The sequence below is a fragment of the Aquarana catesbeiana genome, linkage group LG05 (genome assembly GCF_042186555.1).
Source record: "Aquarana catesbeiana isolate 2022-GZ linkage group LG05, ASM4218655v1, whole genome shotgun sequence".
NCBI lineage: Eukaryota > Metazoa > Chordata > Amphibia > Anura > Ranidae > Aquarana > Aquarana catesbeiana.
Genome location: NC_133328.1, coordinates 253,155,420 through 253,174,343, shown reverse-complemented (window position 1 = coordinate 253,174,343; position 18,924 = coordinate 253,155,420). Strand labels below are relative to the sequence as shown.

The following is an 18,924-nucleotide window of genomic DNA, read 5'->3' as shown; positions in this document are numbered from 1 at the left end:
GCTTGTTTGCCACTCTGTCTCCATACAGATTATGGTGATGATGATGCAAGATCTATCCACTCCACCCCCTCCTCCTCTGGATTCTCCTATGAACCACCAGCACCCCCAAAGCCCGTGGTTCTCAACTCTTGTCTTCAGGACCCACTAATAGGCCAGGTTTGCAAGATAACTGAAATACATCACAGGTGATTGCATTTGCTGCTCAGTGATTGCAGTATTCTAGTCTGCATCTCCCCAAGCTAATATTTAAAATCTGGCACGTTAGTGGGTCCTGAGGACAGGAGTTGAGAACCACTGCCCTAAGCATTCAAGGGGCCATTCAACAAGTCAGGCGAAAAGATGCCATGCAGTGCTTCAGCTGGTCTGTCTAGGGGACAGTAGTCACACCAGAGCAGATTCTTTCAGCTCTGCAGGGCCAGGCCCAGAGGTGGTTCATGCCACGGAAGCTTGAGGCAGGAATGGTTGTGTGCGATAATGGCACTATCCTTCTGTCCACCCTTCGACAGGGAAAGTTCACACGTGCCATGCCTAGCACATGTACTCAATTTGGTGGTGCAGCATTTCTTAAACAGGTACCCAGGTTTGCAAGATCTTCTAAGGCAGGCTAGAAGAGTCTGTATCCATTTCGGGCAGTCATACACAGCCAGTGTTCCGTTAGCTGAAATTCAGCAGGAATTGCGCGTGCCCATAAACCGCCTGGATTTGTGAAATGCCCACCAGGTGGAACACAACTGTGGCAATGCTGCAGCGGCTGCACATGCCGCTGCAGCATTGGTGAGTATGGCACCAGGACAGGCTCAGGGTAGCTCTGCTTTTTTCCCCATGCCAATGGCTGCTGATAAAGGATGCATGCACTGTACATTTGAGGAGGTGACAATGATGGTGAGCCATGACAATGCATGCATCAGTGACACAATCCCTCTTGTGTTCCTGCTGGAGCATACTCTACTTGGCATTATGGACAGGGCACTCAAGGCAGAGCAGCGGGAGGAAGAGTAGGAATTCCTTTCCTCTCAAGGCCCAATTTATGCGGACACCATTGTTGCAACGCCACAGAACACACAAGAGGAGAGAGAGGAAGATTCATAGAAGCAAAGGAAGTCATACGTCAAACCTTAAGATATGGTTTTCAGTCCCCAGAAACCTTGGGAGTAGTACGTGGCTGGGAGGAGGCAGTTCCAGATACAGTAATCCTCAGTGACCCCGAGGGGTCTGCTTCTCATGCCTCTGCAAACTTGCGGTGCATGGGCTCCCTTATTCTTCAAAACCTGTGAAAGAACCCAAGAATTTGTGGCATCAAGGATAATTATTGGTTGACAAACTTCCTTGACCACCGTCCCAAGGGGAAAGTCTTGGAACCCATCCTGCCCTCGCAGAGGGAACACAGGATGAAATATCTTGAATACAACTTAAAGAAGAGTTTGTGTAATGCCTTTCCAGACTCTGATAGGTTACAGTCCCATGGAAAAGCTAGTTTTGAGGCTTCTGTTGGTCAAAGAAAGAGTGGTGTAGAAGAAGGTCCACCTCAGTGATGCATTTCAAAACATTTTTAGTCCTCGGCACCCAAGGCTGTCAGCTTCAAGATCCCATCAGCAGCATCTGCATCATATGGTGAAAGATTATCTAGAAGCAAAAACAGAGATGAGAGCTTTCAAGTAGACAATCCACTGGGTTTTTGGGTCATGAGAATAGACCACTGGCCAGAACTTGCCCAGTATGTAACTGAGCTGCTGGGCTGCCCTGCATCCAGTGTGCTTTCCAAAAGACTGCATCTATCCACAGACTTTGTTGACCGGCTGACATTTGTCAAAAGTAATCAGTCCTGGATTAGCAGCAGCTATCAAGCCCCGATGCTGTTCTCTGCAAGCCTGTCTAGGCTGCCTAGCTTTGTGGGTATATCTTGAAGTCATTTTTTGGTACAGGTTTCATGGGCACAATTAACACCCAAGGACCATTTTTTTCTGCATTTGTTTGACAGGCGCATCAGATTTCAATTTTTTACAGCAGGGCCAATTCTTGCTTTTATCAAGAGTACCTCTGGAAGGTTACAGTGTGAAGGCACCACCAACACCCAAAGACCAATTTTTTCGCAACTGTTTGACTGTGGGATCAAATTTGAATTTTTTACAGCAAGGCCAATTCTTGCTTTTATCAAGAGTACCTCTATAGGGTTACAATGTAAAGGCACCACCAACACCCAAGGCCCAATTTTTCCACACCTGTTATTTCTATACAAAGTCTGCGAAAGAGACACCACACTATCTAAAAAAAAAAAAAGTGTTAATCTTGGCCTGAGTGTACTATAATTTGGCTTCTTCACATAAGACACTGTGGTGCAAAAATGTATTTCCATCCAAAGTTTGCCAAAGAGACACCAAAATCTATCCAGAAAAAAAAGCTCTAATCTTGTTCCGAGTGCACTTAATTGTGGCCTCATCATACAGATTGGATCCCCAAGCCGTTGTTTACAAAATAAAGAAAGCTTGCAGGGAAAATCAATTAAAATTTCCTTTTATGCTTTACAAATGTCAGTTTTGCTGCAGCAGGTTCTATACACGGTACAGATGCGCCAATTTACAGGCAGACTAAGGGGACCCTCCCCTTCCCCCCACCCCCGGCACTATATTTAAAGGAATTTCTCATTTTGATTGTTTCACTTTACGCATCATTAAAATCACTGCTCCTTTAAAAACAATATTTTTTAAAAGTTTTTAGCATTGGTGCACATTACCCAGGGCGGTAGCCAGGCCTTCATACTCTTTATGGCCAATAACTTGCAAGTAAGCCTTCAAAATGGGGGCTTTTGGTTTTTCCCGTTCGGGTCCCATAGACTCCAATAGGGTTCGTCGTTCACACTTTTACGATGCTCGAGAGTTCTGACACGAACCGAACCAGGAGACAAGGCTGATCCTAGGGTCACAGACCCCTGGGTGCAGAAATATTTCTGGCGCCCCCACATAGGCGTAGTCATCTTTTAACTCCTCCCCTTTACAAATGTTTCTATGGTAACGACTGCTGCCTCATCAATGCAGCCTGACCAGTGCCCATCTATGCAGCCTCACCAGTGCCCAGCAATGCAGCCTGACTAGTGCCCATCTATGCAGCCTGACCAGTGCCCAGCAATGCAGCCTGCCTGACCAGTGCCCATCAATGCAGCCTGCCTGACCAGTGCTCATCAATGCAGCCTGCCTGACCAGTGCCCATCAATACAGCCTAACCAGTGCCCATCTATGCAGCCTCACCAGTGCCCATCTATGCAGCCTCACCAGTGCCCATCTATGCAGTATGTCTGACTGGTGCCCATCAACGCAGCTTCACCAGTGTGCATCAGGCCAGCCTCCCCAGTGCCCAGCAATGCAGCCTGACCAGTGCCCATCTATGCAGTCTGACCAGTGCCCATCAATGCAGCCTGACCAGTGCTCTTCAATGCAGCCTAACCAGTGCCCATCTTTGCAGCCTAACCAGTGCCCAGCAATGCAGCTTGACCAGTGCTCATAAATGCAGCCCAATCAGTGCTCATCAATGCAGCCTGACCAGTGCCTCCTCATCAGTGCCCATCTATGCAGCCTCACCAGTGCAGGGTAAGAGAGAGGAGAGGAAGAGGAGAGCTGGCCAGATCATCACAGGCCGGCGTCACCCGCTGTGACAGCTTTAATCTGAAGAGCTAGGTCCCACCGTCACACAATGTCCTGCCTCCTGGATTGGCTTCTATGATAGACAGCACACATCCCGGCATTGAGCCAGTGTGCTGTGAGTGTGCACCCGCCCAGGATCGGCACTGCTGGGGGGTGTTCAGGCCCTTCTCGGCAGAACTGAAAAAACCCACAACACCTTCAGAATCAACCAAACAACAAGTGACATCGACCAGCCCATATACTGTATATTACAACTTTTAAAAAGGGCTATTGCCTAGAATTTCCGGCTCCTTCCTCTAAGATCTTTTTCCTACCCTAGCCTCTGAAGGATCCAATGAGGGGAACTGTGTTAAATAAAAAGGAGGTAAGTGTGGCGCTGTTCTAGGGTGCAATAATTGCATGCCTCTGTGTATCTTTATATTATACCCCCAATGTAAAAATAAATAAAAACCATCAGAGTTGCTAAAATGTGTGTAAAGTGTCAAATGCTTAGTGCAAACACTGGTGTGTGCAGGTGCTGACAATGCACATATGCAAGAGTAAATGAGTATGCTGTGATCATATATAGTCCAATTTTCAATACATGATACTTTATACTATATTTTATGTATTGAAAATTGGACTATATATGATCACAGAACACATTTACTCTTACATATGTGCATTGTCAACACCTGCACACACCAGTGTTACACTAAGCATTTGACACTTTACACACGTTTTAGCAACTCTGATGTTTTTCATTTATTTTTACATTGGGAGTATAATATAGGAATACACAGAGTGTTACACAGGGGCATGCAATTATTGCACCCTAGAACAGCGCCACACCTATCTTTTTTTATTTAACACTTGCACTTACATTCCACCTAGGTGGTTGTACCAGTAGGGGCAGCAGTTCATTTTCCATCCTATTTATTGCCATAAGTGGAGGACCACCAATATATTTTACATTCAATGAGGGGAACTGTGTTCAAACATTTGCCCTCCAAAATAAGATTGTTTCAGCCCCAGGATCTGTGTTGCCAATGTTTTACTCAGCTGTGATCAGTACAAATGCGGATTGACCCTTGGGGTCTGGTAAGCGGCCATTTTTTCCTTGAGCACGGTGGTTATGCACTTGACACTTTGAGGGTTATTAAATGTAATCATTTCAGCACCAATTCAACACCATTTGGGACGGCTAGACTGTTTTTCACCAATCACCAATACAGTTCTTTTTTGGGACTTTTATGCTTTGCTTTCACTTTTAAATAATACATTTTTGCTCTTTATTCTATATTCACTTTTATGTTTATATGTAAGAAATATTTGCATATGTATATGCCCGTGTACTGTGTTTGTTATTTTTTTGGTTTTAGTACACCTTTTGTACTATCACAGAATGATAGTGCGTGCTTTTTCTTAAAGCACGCACTCCCTTTGCTTCACATTGTCCATTAACTTTAATTAGCCTGGCAGTGTGTAAATATTGAGACAGCGCACCTCATTTTTAATTATTAAGCAGAGCCCACTGCAGGGTCTGGGTACAGTTTCCATGGCTGCACAGAGGATCAGCCAGTCCAGATAGCTGCTATGTGGAGACTAGCTCAAACAGCCTTTAGAGGTTCTAATTGAAGAGAAAAAAAAACATCCACAAAGCGCCAAGAATGTTGATTGAAGGGAAAAAATACATTAAAAAGGAATTTTACCTCAGCAGAACTGAGGAGGAAGTATCCAACCTCATAGGACACTATACAGAAAGGGAGGAGAGTGGGAACAAGGGGACAGTGGCTGATGTTGGCCCCGTAACATTCCCACCCTAAAATAGCTGGACTCTCCGGGTTGGGGAGCTCACTTAACGGGCCTTCGGGCCTGTGAGTGAGCATTACAGCTCTCTCCACGGTAGACTGCGGATGTGGGGATGGGATGGAAGGGAGGCCTCCAATGTCTCACTGGCGGACATCTATGGGTACGTCTTCTGCTTTTTTACCTTGGATACTATATTTTACCCGAAGCTATCTATTACCGATACCGTCATATGGATACTATCCTGTATCTTATGCTATATTTGATACTGTTTTATTGACAGATTCCCATGTAACCCTGTGGGTATCCACCCACCTTGGTGGGTTCCCACACCCTGTACCCTCTATCATACCCCAGTGGTTGGACACGGTTGGCCTTCCTGCTCCCTACGGGCCATCCGACCCCCGCGCCATTGGAAGTCTCCATGCGGTTTACCATCTCCGTTACCTTTGGTTTAACCACTGCGGTGAGCTATACTATATGCCCCATTTATTCATTAGCTAAGGTACTGTTCAATCCTTGCCCCCCCCCATTCTTCCCTCCCCTGTGTACTGTTTGTCCCAGCCTGCTCCGTTCCTTTATCCCTCCCCCACCCTCCCCTCAATTCCCCCCCTCCCCCTTGACCATCTCTATTGGTGTCCCTTCCCCCTTTCCCTCCCCCCGTCCTCTCCTACCTACATCCAATTCCCCTTACCCCCCTCCCTCTTTTCCCTCCCCTCTTCTCCTCTACCACCCCTTCCCCTTTCTTTCCCTCCTTCCCACTTCTATTCCCTCTTTTCCCCCTTGTTTTTTCCTCATTTGTCCTCCCCCACCCCCTTACTATGTAAATGGCCAAATCTATCGTACCTTTCTACCAGCTACTTATGTGGCCATTTACTTGTGTTATGCTTTTTATTTAGAGAGCTCTACATTATCCCCCTTGTCCGCCGCAGGGGAGAGTTAACTAGGCAGCCTGGTGCCGCACACGACCACCCAATCACAGGGTAAGCCAAACCAGTATTTATGTGTCTGATTATTTTTCTTTTCATATGCTGTTTTTATGATCATTACTCGTAGTGCAATGTATTCTTTTTTGCTTGTATTGCATTTTATTATTTGTTTTATAGATTGGTCCTCCTGAGGAAGCGATAATATCGCGAAACTAGTCGAGAACCAGACCAATCTATACCTTGCAACTAACAGACATTCTTTGGGGAATCCTGAATTTCTGTTTTGTATTTTAATAAGTATACTATGTATTTCCTTCTTGTAATAAATCTTTTTTATATAATTTGTTTATTATTGTTTATCTGTACCGGTATAGTCCAGCTATTTTAGGGTGGGAATGTTACGGGGCCAACATCAGCCACTGTCCCCTTGTTCCCACTCTCCTCCCTTTCTGTGTATTAATTTGGATGATGGTACGGTTTAAGACCTGTTATCCTTTACTATATGAGGACATACTCACAATTTGCTCATAGGACACTAGCAAAAACTGCAGCAAAGTAGGGCTATGGTGGGTGGGCCATCACATTTTTTTGTTTGCCAGTGTAAACCTTCTGAAGGCAACAGCACAACGCATTGTATGTCTATGAATTACATCATCCCTGTATCCCTCGAAAGATGATAAAGAAATACAGTTTACGGTTATAACCCATATTTTAAAGGTAGTATTGTTTCACATAGTGTACATTACACCTCTAACTATGAATTCTATCTGTGGCATTATGCCATATTTTTTTTTCTACAAAAGTTCTTGGCTGAGTGAAAAGCTTCAAATACATATAATACACAATTCACAAAACAAAAAGCTGTTTGAGAAATGTATTAGTGGCAAATGGAAATGTAAACATAAAATTGTCTATTGTATTTTATTTAAAATGAGATATTATATTACAGAAACAAACAATTTAAATGGGTTTAGAATTATAGTAGTAATTTGAGCATTAGAAACTTGATGGCTGTGTCCACCCCACACAGATTTTGTCCAAACTAAAGATGCAGGGCATCAGTCAAGTGCCCCAGTGTTCACAAGCACTTGAGAAAGAATTTCAAGATTCACATCTGTAAGGAAAAGAAAATAGATATTAATTACAAAAAAAGCTGTCTTGTATTTGACTATTTCATGACTAAGATTATAGTTTGGTATACATAATACAATAATTACAGAAAGGCCAACTTTAAAGCTTTGTTTTTTTTCTACAAGGCACACTGGTTGCCTGGCTCCTAGAATTTGTTTATGTTGCACCATATCCTTGTTCTTTGTACTTTTTTACAAAGCTGAATAAATTGTTTGAAAGTCCAGATACAGAATGAGATGTCCAGTTTCGGGCACCGTGTTGAAAAAAGGACATTACATTTTTCAGGATGGAAAATCATACTCCAAATAAAAAGATGAAAAAAACTTGGGCCTTTTTTAAAAGAAACATTTTTTGCAAATTTACTTTTTATCTTAAGAATTGTACAAAAGACTTAAGCTTTCTTTTTAATTTAGTTTAGGGATTCTTTACAGTAAGTGTGGTAAAGCTGTGGAATGTGCATGAAGTATTACTGCAATTTACAAAAGGACAGGGTGAGTTTCTTGCAACTAATAGTATCAAAAGTTATAATCAGTAAAGGCTAAGAAATCAATATTTTTATTCTGGGAATTTATCAGATTAGTCAGTTTTTCACCATTCATTATGTAAAGATTCAATTATTCAGTGTCAATAAATGCAGTGGCACAGAAGAGGTCAACAAATATGCTGTATATCTTTAAAGGTGACCAATTACTTAGTTCTCTTGTGAAATCAGGAGTAAGAATAAAAACATTACTGTGATGGGAGTCACTTTGGGTGGAGGGCCCGTGGAACCGGCACAGGGTGACCGAGAACCCCAGTCTGATCTGTACTAATCGGACTCGCCGTACAACCACACTGGAATGTTATATACATCTATATATATATATATATATATATATATATATATATATATATATATATATAAATATATAATATTGTATATTGTCTCATACTGTTGTGGACTCTTTGCTGGGTCGTTTGGGATGTGGCTGTATTCCATTGTTCTATTGTGTCTGTCTGCCTTGGGAGAAAAGTATGTGTATTTGCTGTGAGGAAGGGGGGGGGATTCCTCCAACAGCTAATCCCTGCTGATTGGACAGTCTACCCCACCCTGAAAGCAAAGGGAGGGGGGATTGTCCCGAGTGTTACCTGTGTTTCAATAAACAGTTCATGTTCAGCAGCCAAAACGAGTACTGTCTAGTTCTTGGTTGTCAGCGGTTGGAATATCTGATATCTATATTCAGACTGGGGAAGCGGTATATGACAAAAGCACTCAATATGGAATCACTCAATTCTGAGGAAAATATTATGAAATCATGAAAAAAAATATTACAGTATACCACTAGTACTTTGTTGCACCACCTCTGGCTTTTAGAACAGCTTGACGTCTCTGAGGCATGGATTTAACTATTGACAAACAGTATTCTTCATCAATTCGGATCCAACTTTCTCTTGCAGTTGCCAGATCAGCTTTGTAGGTTGGAGTCTTGTCACAGACCATTTGCTTTCATTTCCACTAGAGATTTTCAATTGGATTGAGCTTCATACTGTTTGCAGGCCATGCCATTGACATTACAGGTCTTTCTTGAAGGAAAGTTTTCACGGCTTTTGCCCTATGGCAAGATGCATTATCATTTCTGAAAGATGATGTCATCATCGCCAAACATCCTTTCAATTGATGGAATAAGAAAAGTGTCCAAAATCTCAATATAAACGTATGCATTTATTAAAGATTTAATGACTGTCATCACCCCTGTACCTTTACCTGACATGCAACCCCATATCCTCAGTGATTGTGTAAATGTGCACGTTTTCTTCAGGCAATCGTCTTCATACATTACAGTGAAATGGCACCAAACAAAAGTTTTATCATCATCACCCTACCCAATGCAGATTTATGATTCAACACTAAATATCACTTTTATCCAGTTATTTTATTTATTTATTTCAGGTACTTATATAGCGCCGTCAATTTACGCAGCGCTTTACATATACATTGTACATTCACATCAGTCCCTACCCTCAAGGAGCTTACAATCTACGGTCCCTAACTCACATTCATACATACTAGGGACAATTTAGACAGGATTCAATTAACCTACCAGCATGTCTTTGGAGTGTGGGAGGAAACCGGAGTACCCGGAGAAAACCCACGCAGGCACAGGGAGAATATGCAAACTCCAGGCAGGTAGTGTCGTGGTTGGGATTCAAACCAGCGACCCTTCTTACTGCTAGGCGAAAGTGCTATCCACTGCACCACTGTCCCACCTCAGTTATCCACAGTCCACGATTGCTTTTCTTTAGTCCACTGTAAGCTTGTTTTTTTTGTTAGGTGTTAATGATGGTTTTCGTTTGGCCTTTCTGTATGTAAATCCCATTTCCTTTAGGCAATGTCTTAAAGTTCGGTCACAGACATTGACTCCAGTTTGACCATTTGTTCCTCATTTGTTTTGCTGTGCTTTTTCTGTTTTCAAGGCATATTGCTTTAGGTTTTCTGTCTGGACGCTTTGATGTCTTCCTTGATCTACCAGTACGCTTCCTTTTAACAGCCTTCCCATTTGATTTGTACTTGGTTCAGATTTTAGACACCGTTGACTGGGAACAACCAACATCTTTTGCAACATTCCGTGATGATTTACCTTCTTAAAGACGTTTTACTATCCTCTCCTTTGTTTCAACTGACATCTCTTGTGTTGGAGCCATGATTCATGTCAATCAGGTTGGTGCAACAGCTCAAATTATTCACAGACATGCCTCAAAACTAATTGCATTTAACATTCCAACCTTCTGGCTTTAAGAAACACTTAAAGAAATCTGTAGTCAATTGCAACTGTTTTTGCAGATCAAGTAGTGCAAAAAAATATGGAATCACTCAATTCTGAGGTAAATATTTTGGAATCACCATGTACGTTGCAGTTCTAAAACAAACATCTGCATCAGATTACATCTGCTAGTCTAAAGTTAAAAAAAAAAAAAAAGTGCTTGCACACCAAGGTGTTTCCAAGATTTCTTGTCTTGCTCTTTAAGCACCATAGTAAGGTTCTCCATTTGTTGCATTTCAGTTATCCTGGCAAGCAAGTGGGATCTGGTTGGTAAGGTGAAAGTTTTCCTCCTTTGCAGAAGTTGAATAGATGTTTTAAGAGTAAATTTTGACTTTCGGTTCCAGTACCACATGACATGGAGGTGAGCTGCCACAGCTCCCGCTGACCTCAGTTTTCGGCTTATAAAACCGCTCTATGGGAGGTGCCATCTCCTTAAAATGGTCTCCTTTGCCTGACTTTTATATCCCCTTCAAACCCTACCGATTCTGCTTAAACACTCAGATGTTACTACTTTGAATAAAGTCTTCAGGGCCTTTCTTTGGCGCAACAAAAAAAATCACGCTTTGCATTTCAAACACACGATCTCCCAAAGAGTGAAGGTGGACTGTGATTACCTGACATTAGACTTTACAATCTGTCTTGTTTGTTGTCAGGGAATAGACTGGATCACTGGTGAATCTAAATATACCAACTATGATTTAGAATCTGCTTTGGTTTCTCCTTATGCTGCAGTACTTCACTCCAAGCTTACATCCCTACCTATCTCAATATGACACAACCTATTGCTTAAGTTATCACATCCAACCAAGCCTGAAATAATAACAGGCATTCAGTACATGTCATCGCTCTACACCCCGGCAGGTGTGCTGACATCACCGCTATGTCCTCTGCCCGAATTCATGTTTCGGCAAAAGAGACGTTGTCACTGGGGCGTAGAACGACATTATGTACTGAATGCTTGTTATTCCGGACTTGGTTGGATATGACAATTGATCTGCCAAGGGATCTGGAGATCCTCACTAGAAGACTAATCGCCCAAAAGCCCTTCTTTTTTAATTTTTTTATTCTTTATTTAGGTATCAAGGAAATTGGCATATTGAAAAAAAACTATGGAGACAGACGCAAGCGGTGTCTGATCCCTGTAATAGAGGTAAGGAATCCAAATCTTCCAATACTTCTCCTGTTCCTGTAAAGCCATGGTGAGATTTTCCATAACCTGAATTTATGCCAGTCTTGTCCGCAAATGAGCTATTGTGGGAGGACATTTTTTCATAAGGTCGGAATGCAGGCTTTGACGGTCCTAATAAGATGTCTGAGTAAAGAATTTTTAAACTTTTTGTTAGGTAAGGGGGTATCATTAACCACTTCAATACAGGGCACTTAGACACCTTCCTGCCCAGACCAATTTTCAGCTTTCAGTGCTGTCGTAGTTTGAATGACAATTGCGCGGTCAAACTAAATTAAATAAACTAAACTAAATTTTTATCATTTTGTTCCCACAAATAGAGCTTTCTTTTGGTGGTATTTGATCACCTCTGCAGTTTTTATTTTTTGCTAAACAAATAAAAAAAGACAGAAAATTTTGAAAAAAATAAAAGTTTTGCTTTTGTTTCTGTTTTGTAAATTTGTAAATAAGTAAGTTTTCTCTTTCACTGATGGGCACTGATAAGAAAGCACTGACAGGCACTGATAAGGCAGCACCGATGAGGTGGCACCAATGAGCGGGCACTGACGATGGGCACTGGTAGGCGGCATTGACGGGTGGCACTGATATGCAGCACTGATGGGCATTGATAGGCGGCACTGATGGGCACTTATGGGTGGCACTGATAGGCGGCACTGCTGGACACTGATAGGGTGGCACTGATAGGCGGCACTGCTGGGCACTGATATGTGGCACTGATACGCGGCACTGATATGAGGCACTGATGGGCATCCCTGGTGGCACTGGCAGGCATTGGAGTGGGCACTGATTGGCAGCTGCCTGGGCACAGATTGGCAGCTGCCTGGGCACAGATTGGCATTTCCCTGGGGGTCTAGGGGCATACCTGGTGGTCCAGTGTGGATGGCTTCCCTGGTGGTCCTGGGTAGGATCCGAGGGGGGGCTGTGCTGATAAACAATCAGCACAGACCCCCCCTGTCAGGAGAGCAGCCGACCGGCTCTCCTCTACACGCGTCTGTCAGGCGTGAGGAAAAGCCGATCATCGGCTCTTTCTATTTACATCGTGATCAGCCGTGATTGGACACGGCTGATCACGTGGTAAAGAGTCTCCGTCAGAGACTCTTTACCTAGATCGGTGTTGCAGGGTGTCAGACTGACACCCCGCAACAACGATCGCCGCAATTCGCGCCCCCGGGGGTGAGCAGCGGCTCGATGTTCCTGATCACGTCATATGACGTCCGGTCAGGAATATCAAACCACTTTGCCGCCGTCATTTGGTAATAGGGCGGGTGGCAAGTGGTTAAGTAAATACGCTGCCGGGTTTCTGTTAAGGGAAACTTCCGTCAGGGTCTCAATTGTAGTTTCTATGTCCTTCCAGAAATTGGTTAATTTTGAGCATTCAAAACATGTAGAAGGAGTTCCCACAGCGCCAAGTATCTGAGATCTGGGGGTATATCTTGTGTAACTTAGCCAGCGTTCTGTACCACCGTGTTAAAAGCTGGTAACCTCTCTCCTGGTACCTGCTTGCTAAAGAGCCTTTATGGGTGAACATTACAATTTTGTCCTTCTGGGGCTGGGAAAATGTGACTTGAAGGTTACACTCCCATTTTTATATAAAAGGTAAGTTGAAATGTCACCCTGATTCGTTAAGAGGGCGTAAAAGAGAGAGCGAATGAGGAAGCTGATTCCCGTCAGAGCATATCTGTTCTAGCGGTGTGAGTTGGCGTAATCTGCGATGATCCGCCAGCAGTGACCGTAGGTAAGTGGACAGTTGTGCCCGACTAAAAAAATCTAGTTCAGTTTGAAAATGTGCCTCAATATCCCTGCTGGACATAAGCTGATGATTTATCGCAAAATGAATGAGTCAAAACTGGTTTAGTCTCCGAAGTGTGGTGAATTTTAAGTCTTTCATGCCTGGTAAAAACATGGGTCCCCAAAACCGGAGTAAGAGGGCTGGGTGAGGGGGAAAGCGGCGGTGCTGTCCCCAAAGAGAAGTCTGGTCACCCGTAAAGTCACCCCAACCGTGGGGTGTTGGATAATTGTCGGGGGCAAGACCGCAGAGGTGTCCATGGAAGTCCCGCTAAAACTGTATCTACTGTCGCCTGTTTAAGGTCTACCCATAATTTGGGCTCCGTCATCACACACCACTCCATTATTCTAGTTAAATACGAGGCTTCACAGTATTTCACCTGGTACGGAAAACCCATACACCCCCCCCCCCGAATTTTAGGGAGAGACATAATAGATCTACGGATTCTAGGGGGTTTGCCTGACCAAACAAACTGTAAATCACGTCCGTAAATTAGACAGAAAACTGCATGGGAGCTTAATGGGCAATGTCTGGAATAAGTAAAGAAGACGCAGCATGACATTCATTTTGAGGACATTAAACCGGCCAAACAACGTAAACGTTTCATGTAAAAGTTGGCGGAGAAGGGGTGAGAAATTTAATTCAAACACTCTACCAAGATTGCAGGGGATGTTCCTTCCCAGATAACGGATGTGAGAATCCGTCCACCTAAAGTTGAACGATTGGCTCAATTGTTGTCTTGTCTGGATGGATAAATCAACACCCATAGCTTCCGATTTGCGAAAATTTATTTTATAATTGGACAGTTGGCCAAATCTATTGAGTTCTGAAAGAAGAGATGGAAGACACAATTGGCGATGTAGTGAAGAATATTAAACTGTCTGCATACGCAGCCAATTTATGTTCACAGGTGTTAGTCTTGATACCCTTAATATCTGGGTGAGCTCTGATAGTTCTTAGAAGTGGCTCAAGTGTTCATATGAATATTAGTGGTGACAAGGGACAGCCCTGTCTTGTCCAGTTACGGATCTTAAAAGCCTCTGAGAGGACTTCATTAACCTTCACTCTCGCCGAGGTAGTTGAGTACAAGGAATCCAACAGCCACCACATTCCCATCCCCAAACCTATCCAAAGGCCCTTCTGAGGGGAGTTATGTTCCATACCCATAGTGAGGGGTGTTTCTCACTGAAGCGAGATTAGGCCCTGTAATCAGGGCTTCATGTTTGGTAAGAGGCCATTTTTATTAATTTTTTTCAAATTTTTTATTTATTCAACAGACAAGTTCCATGGCATCAGAAAAAGACAATGGTACAAAGAGAATAAAAACAGCATTACAGTAACAATCATATGCAGGATGTATAGGTAAAACACTAATGGCCTGTACACACAGTCGGACTTTCCGACGGAATATGTGCGATCGGAGCTTGTTGTTGGAAATTCTGACTATGTGTGGGCTCCATCTGACTTTTTCCATCAGAATTTCTGACACACAAAGTTTGAGAGCAGGCTATAAAATTTTCCGACAACAAAATCCGTTCGCGTAAATTCCGACCGTGTGTGGACAATTCCGACGCACAAAGTGCCACACATGCTCAGAATAAATTAAGAGATGAAAGCTATTGGCTACTGTCCCGTTTATAGTCCCGATGTACGTGTTTTACGTCACCGCGTTCAGAACGATCGGATTTTCCGACAACTTTGTGCGACCGTGTGTATGCAAAACAAGTTTGAGCCAACATCCATCGGAAAAAATCCATGGATTTTGTTGTCGGAATGTCCAATCAATGTCCAATCGTGTGTACAGGGCATTAGACCAAGAATGTAGTCCAAATCCTAGATACATAGATTGAATCATTTTAAAATTAGATAAGACAATAATTAGTCCGGTTACCCATAGAGAATGCAGCGCAACGTAAGATATGAAAAAATACCTTGAACTGTCTGGAATGTTGGAGGCGTGAAGCAGAAAAAAGGCTGAGTCATCCGGAATCGGGTGTTCTGTGAACTTTTGGATAATTTTTTTAACCTCCTTCCAAAACTTGAGTCTGGGGTAGGACCAAAAGATATGTAGAAGCATCCCCCGTCCCTCCTGGCATCTCCAGCAGTCATACGGAAGAATTTATGTAGCTGTGAGGGTGTATGATACCATTGTGTCATAATTTTAAAACTAATTTCTTGTATCCTTGTACATATGGAGGATTTATGGGGAAAGCACAGGATATTATTTCATTGATTTACAGAGAAAGTAGGATTGAGATCTTGTTCCCATTGAACAAGACATGGTAGTTGGAAGTCATCTGGGGGCACGATCAATAATTGATGGGTAAGAGAAAGCACATGTGGCAATACTCCGTCCTCAGTACAATATTCCTTGAGAGTAGTATGCAGCTGGCAGAAAGTAGCCGGGGGCGATAGGGAATGTAGGAAATGGAGTGGAAGGGCCCTCCAAAAGTTTAACCTAAAGAGGCCTGAAGGATCCATGAGAGTGGTTACCGAAGGCCACCCTTTGGGCATTATGAAATGAGAAGTTTGAAATCGGCCAGCCTCGGATAGGTCCCGAAAAGTTCTACCTTGATAGCCTGGCTTGAAATTAGGGTTCCCCAGTATTGGGAGCAATGGGGCTTGTAAAGAGGAAAGTGAGGCCTGAGTAAAAAGTCACGAGCATATTCGTGTCATGGGGCCAATGAGTGGGTGGTGTTTTAACGAGTTTGGTAGCGAGTTGTAGCACCAGGGTGTCCTACGAAGGGGTATAACACTTTGCACTTGCTCTAATCGAGGCCAGAACTTGGTGTCCCAATCTCGACACCAATCCACCAGCCTACATAGATGCGTTGCTTCATAGTATTTACATGTCGGGGACAGACAGACCGCCGTGCTGCTTGGGCAGTAAAAGTAGTCCACTGCGTATCCAAGGACGTTTATAAGCCCAGATAAAATCGACGAATAGAGACTGTATCTGTTTGAAGTAGCAGAGTGGTATGTCTATTGCCAAAGCTTGGGACAGATATAGAAACTTAGGCAAAATACAAAATTTTTATTATGTTGCAATATCCAAACCATGAATGAAGCCCAGCATGCCATTTGTCCAATAAAGCGCAGACTTTAAAAGTGGAGGGAAATTGAGGTCAAAAACTTTAGAGAATTTGGGGGGAAATGAGTGTGCCTAAATATTTCAATGCTGAGTTCAATTTCAAATGTGAAAGGAGAGATTGCGAGACACCAACTCCAATAGCCTCAGATTTGATGAAATTAATCTTCAAGTTAGATAACATACCTTACATCTCAAATTTGCGAAGAGGCCATTTTTTTATACTGGTGAGGAGCACGATTGGGTGAACAACTGGAGGACTAATAAATAGGAGTGTATGTGTGGAGCATCATTTCAACATCATCATTGCTGTTGGGAATTTAGGTTTGCACAATATTTCTTGCATGAACTTGATTTTTTTAAAAAATGCAATTAATGTATTGTGGTTTATTAATGTGATGGATTGTTTTGTATGAATTTTTATAGGCACTTATATGCACTTTATAGTTATTGGGGTTGTGATAACACTCAATTTCAATATCTTTTGTATGATATTTTAAGCACCGGTGTTGACAGCACATTTTTTCTTGGTGTATATGTGTTTTGGTATTGATACGTGCAATACAGTGAGTGCAGCTTTTGCGAACATCAAATATTTAATCATTTTAGGAAGTACAATTAGTGCAGGTAGTGTGTTTTTTTTTTATAGATCATATCTTGCCTTTTCCTAATAATCCAGCTTCACCCAATGCTGCCAACTGCTCTTGGTGTGGCTGCCACCACCCCTCCCTGTACCATTGATTAAGGACTTGCAGGTTTGTTTCATCATACTGGGACCAGGAGATCACCTAAATCTATGGTATTACCTCTATCCACATCTCAGACTCTTGGTTGTGCCTGTTTAGCTACGATGAACAGTCATTCGCGACCTCTTCCTCCTCGACCACGAAACTACCCCAATGGCTTCACATATGCCTACTCGTGGCCCGACGGACTATCCTGAAAAACTGGACCTCATTGTCTATTATCACTATTGCAACCCTTCTATATTTGTACGAATTGGACACTATTGTTCAAAATTTTGGTCCAGTTTAGTGTTTTTTTTTTCTCCAGACGGAGATGCTCTATAGAACATACTTTCACAATCTCGGAATCCGCTTCACTAATGCAACCCTTCTAATTCACCGACTGGTATCTGAAGGCTGCCCTCACAAATTCATTAGGGAAACTTAGGATTTCAGCTAATACCTAGCCAATGAGTTTTCCTCCCTCCCATTTACTAATTTTGTCCTACAGGTTGCTGTTTGAGGCTGCATGGGAGTGGATGAACCTGCTTCCTACTTTCAGCAATGTTTCTAATATATATTTTCTTTGGGTTCTTTCTGGGCCCTGCTGGACATGAGACCCTTGAAGTAAGAAACATAACCCTGTGCTGATATTCTTTCTGCCAGTTTAACCATTTCTGTTCTTTCTTGTTTCCTCGATGATGTTACAGTTATGTGTAGATCACATTCTGTCTGCTTTGATTTTTATTTTCTTTTATGTGGTCTATTGACCTGTGTTACATATTAAAATGCTCAATAAATATTAATTTAAAAGAAAAGTGATTTTTTTTTTATAGAGAGTGGTGTTTCATGTAATAGAAAGGCTGCCGGGTTTCCCTCAAGAGAGGGACGCAAAATATGTGAAGGAGTGTCCCTCCAGCCTCCACATAGCGCCAGGAGGTGTTTGATACTTAATAAACAAAAAATGTTGCAGCGCTAATACAGTTGTATTAGCTCTGCACCATTTTTTGTTTATTGAGTATTGGTACACATTTATATGAGTGTGTTAGGGTGCTGGCAGCTATTTTAACAAGTTAATCCATAGCAGCTCACAAGATGTATTATAATTCATGTTCAGGTATTTGATACTTGGAGGAACATCCAATACAACACTGCCGGCGTTCTGCGCCATCTAGTGAGGAGTTTATAGCCTCCTTCCTGATAGCTATTTGCCAGGGATGCCTTGTGCACAAAGAGTAAGATCCTGTCCTTCTGGGATTGGGAGAAAGTAACCTTAAGATCCCTTTCCCAAAATTGTATGAAAGAGAGGTTTTGCGGCACTCCTAGTTCAATCAGAGAAGCATACAAGTGCAATAAAGAATGTTGCAACGGTTCACCTGTTAAACAGATTTGTTGGAACATGGACGGTTGCAGCATTCTGTTGTATGCCACCGGCAGAGAACAGAGATATGCACACAATTGTGTGCGGCAAAGAAAGTCGAGGTCAGATGAGAAATTAATCTACATCTCTCTGTTTGTCATCAGAAGCTTACAACTGAGAAGTGTAAAAGCCTGAAAGACCCTCGCCCTATTAATGTATCAAAGCGAGAATCAGTAAAGCCCAGTTGAAAAGTCTGAGTGTCCAGGATAGGGGTTAGTGGGCTTTGATGTGGTGACAGGGTGGCGGTTTTGAAGACTGCATTCAGTGTCTGTAAGGTGGCTCCAACAGTTGGGAGTGGTCTGGTGGCTAATGGGATAGCACTGTCCGGCATCCAAGGAAGTCCTTCAAAAGGCAGGATAACTGTCACCTGTTCTAGTGGATCCATGGTTTATCTGGTTTCACATAACAGTCCAATTATCTTGCTAAATGTGATGC

At 42.8% G+C, this 18,924-nt stretch overlaps 1 protein-coding gene across 1 annotated transcript in view; it reads right to left on the bottom strand.

Moving 5' to 3' along the window:
• Nucleotides 1-7,257: 7,257 nt before the first annotated feature.
• The window catches only part of LOC141144737 (uncharacterized), a 397,412-nt gene continuing 385,745 nt past the window's right edge, over nt 7,258-18,924 (bottom strand). Inside the window, exon 8 of the mRNA XM_073630709.1 lies at nt 7,258-7,466. Coding sequence (XP_073486810.1) covers nt 7,411-7,466 — 56 coding nt within the window. The 3' untranslated portion in view covers nt 7,258-7,410. The remainder of the gene's footprint in view (nt 7,467-18,924) is intronic.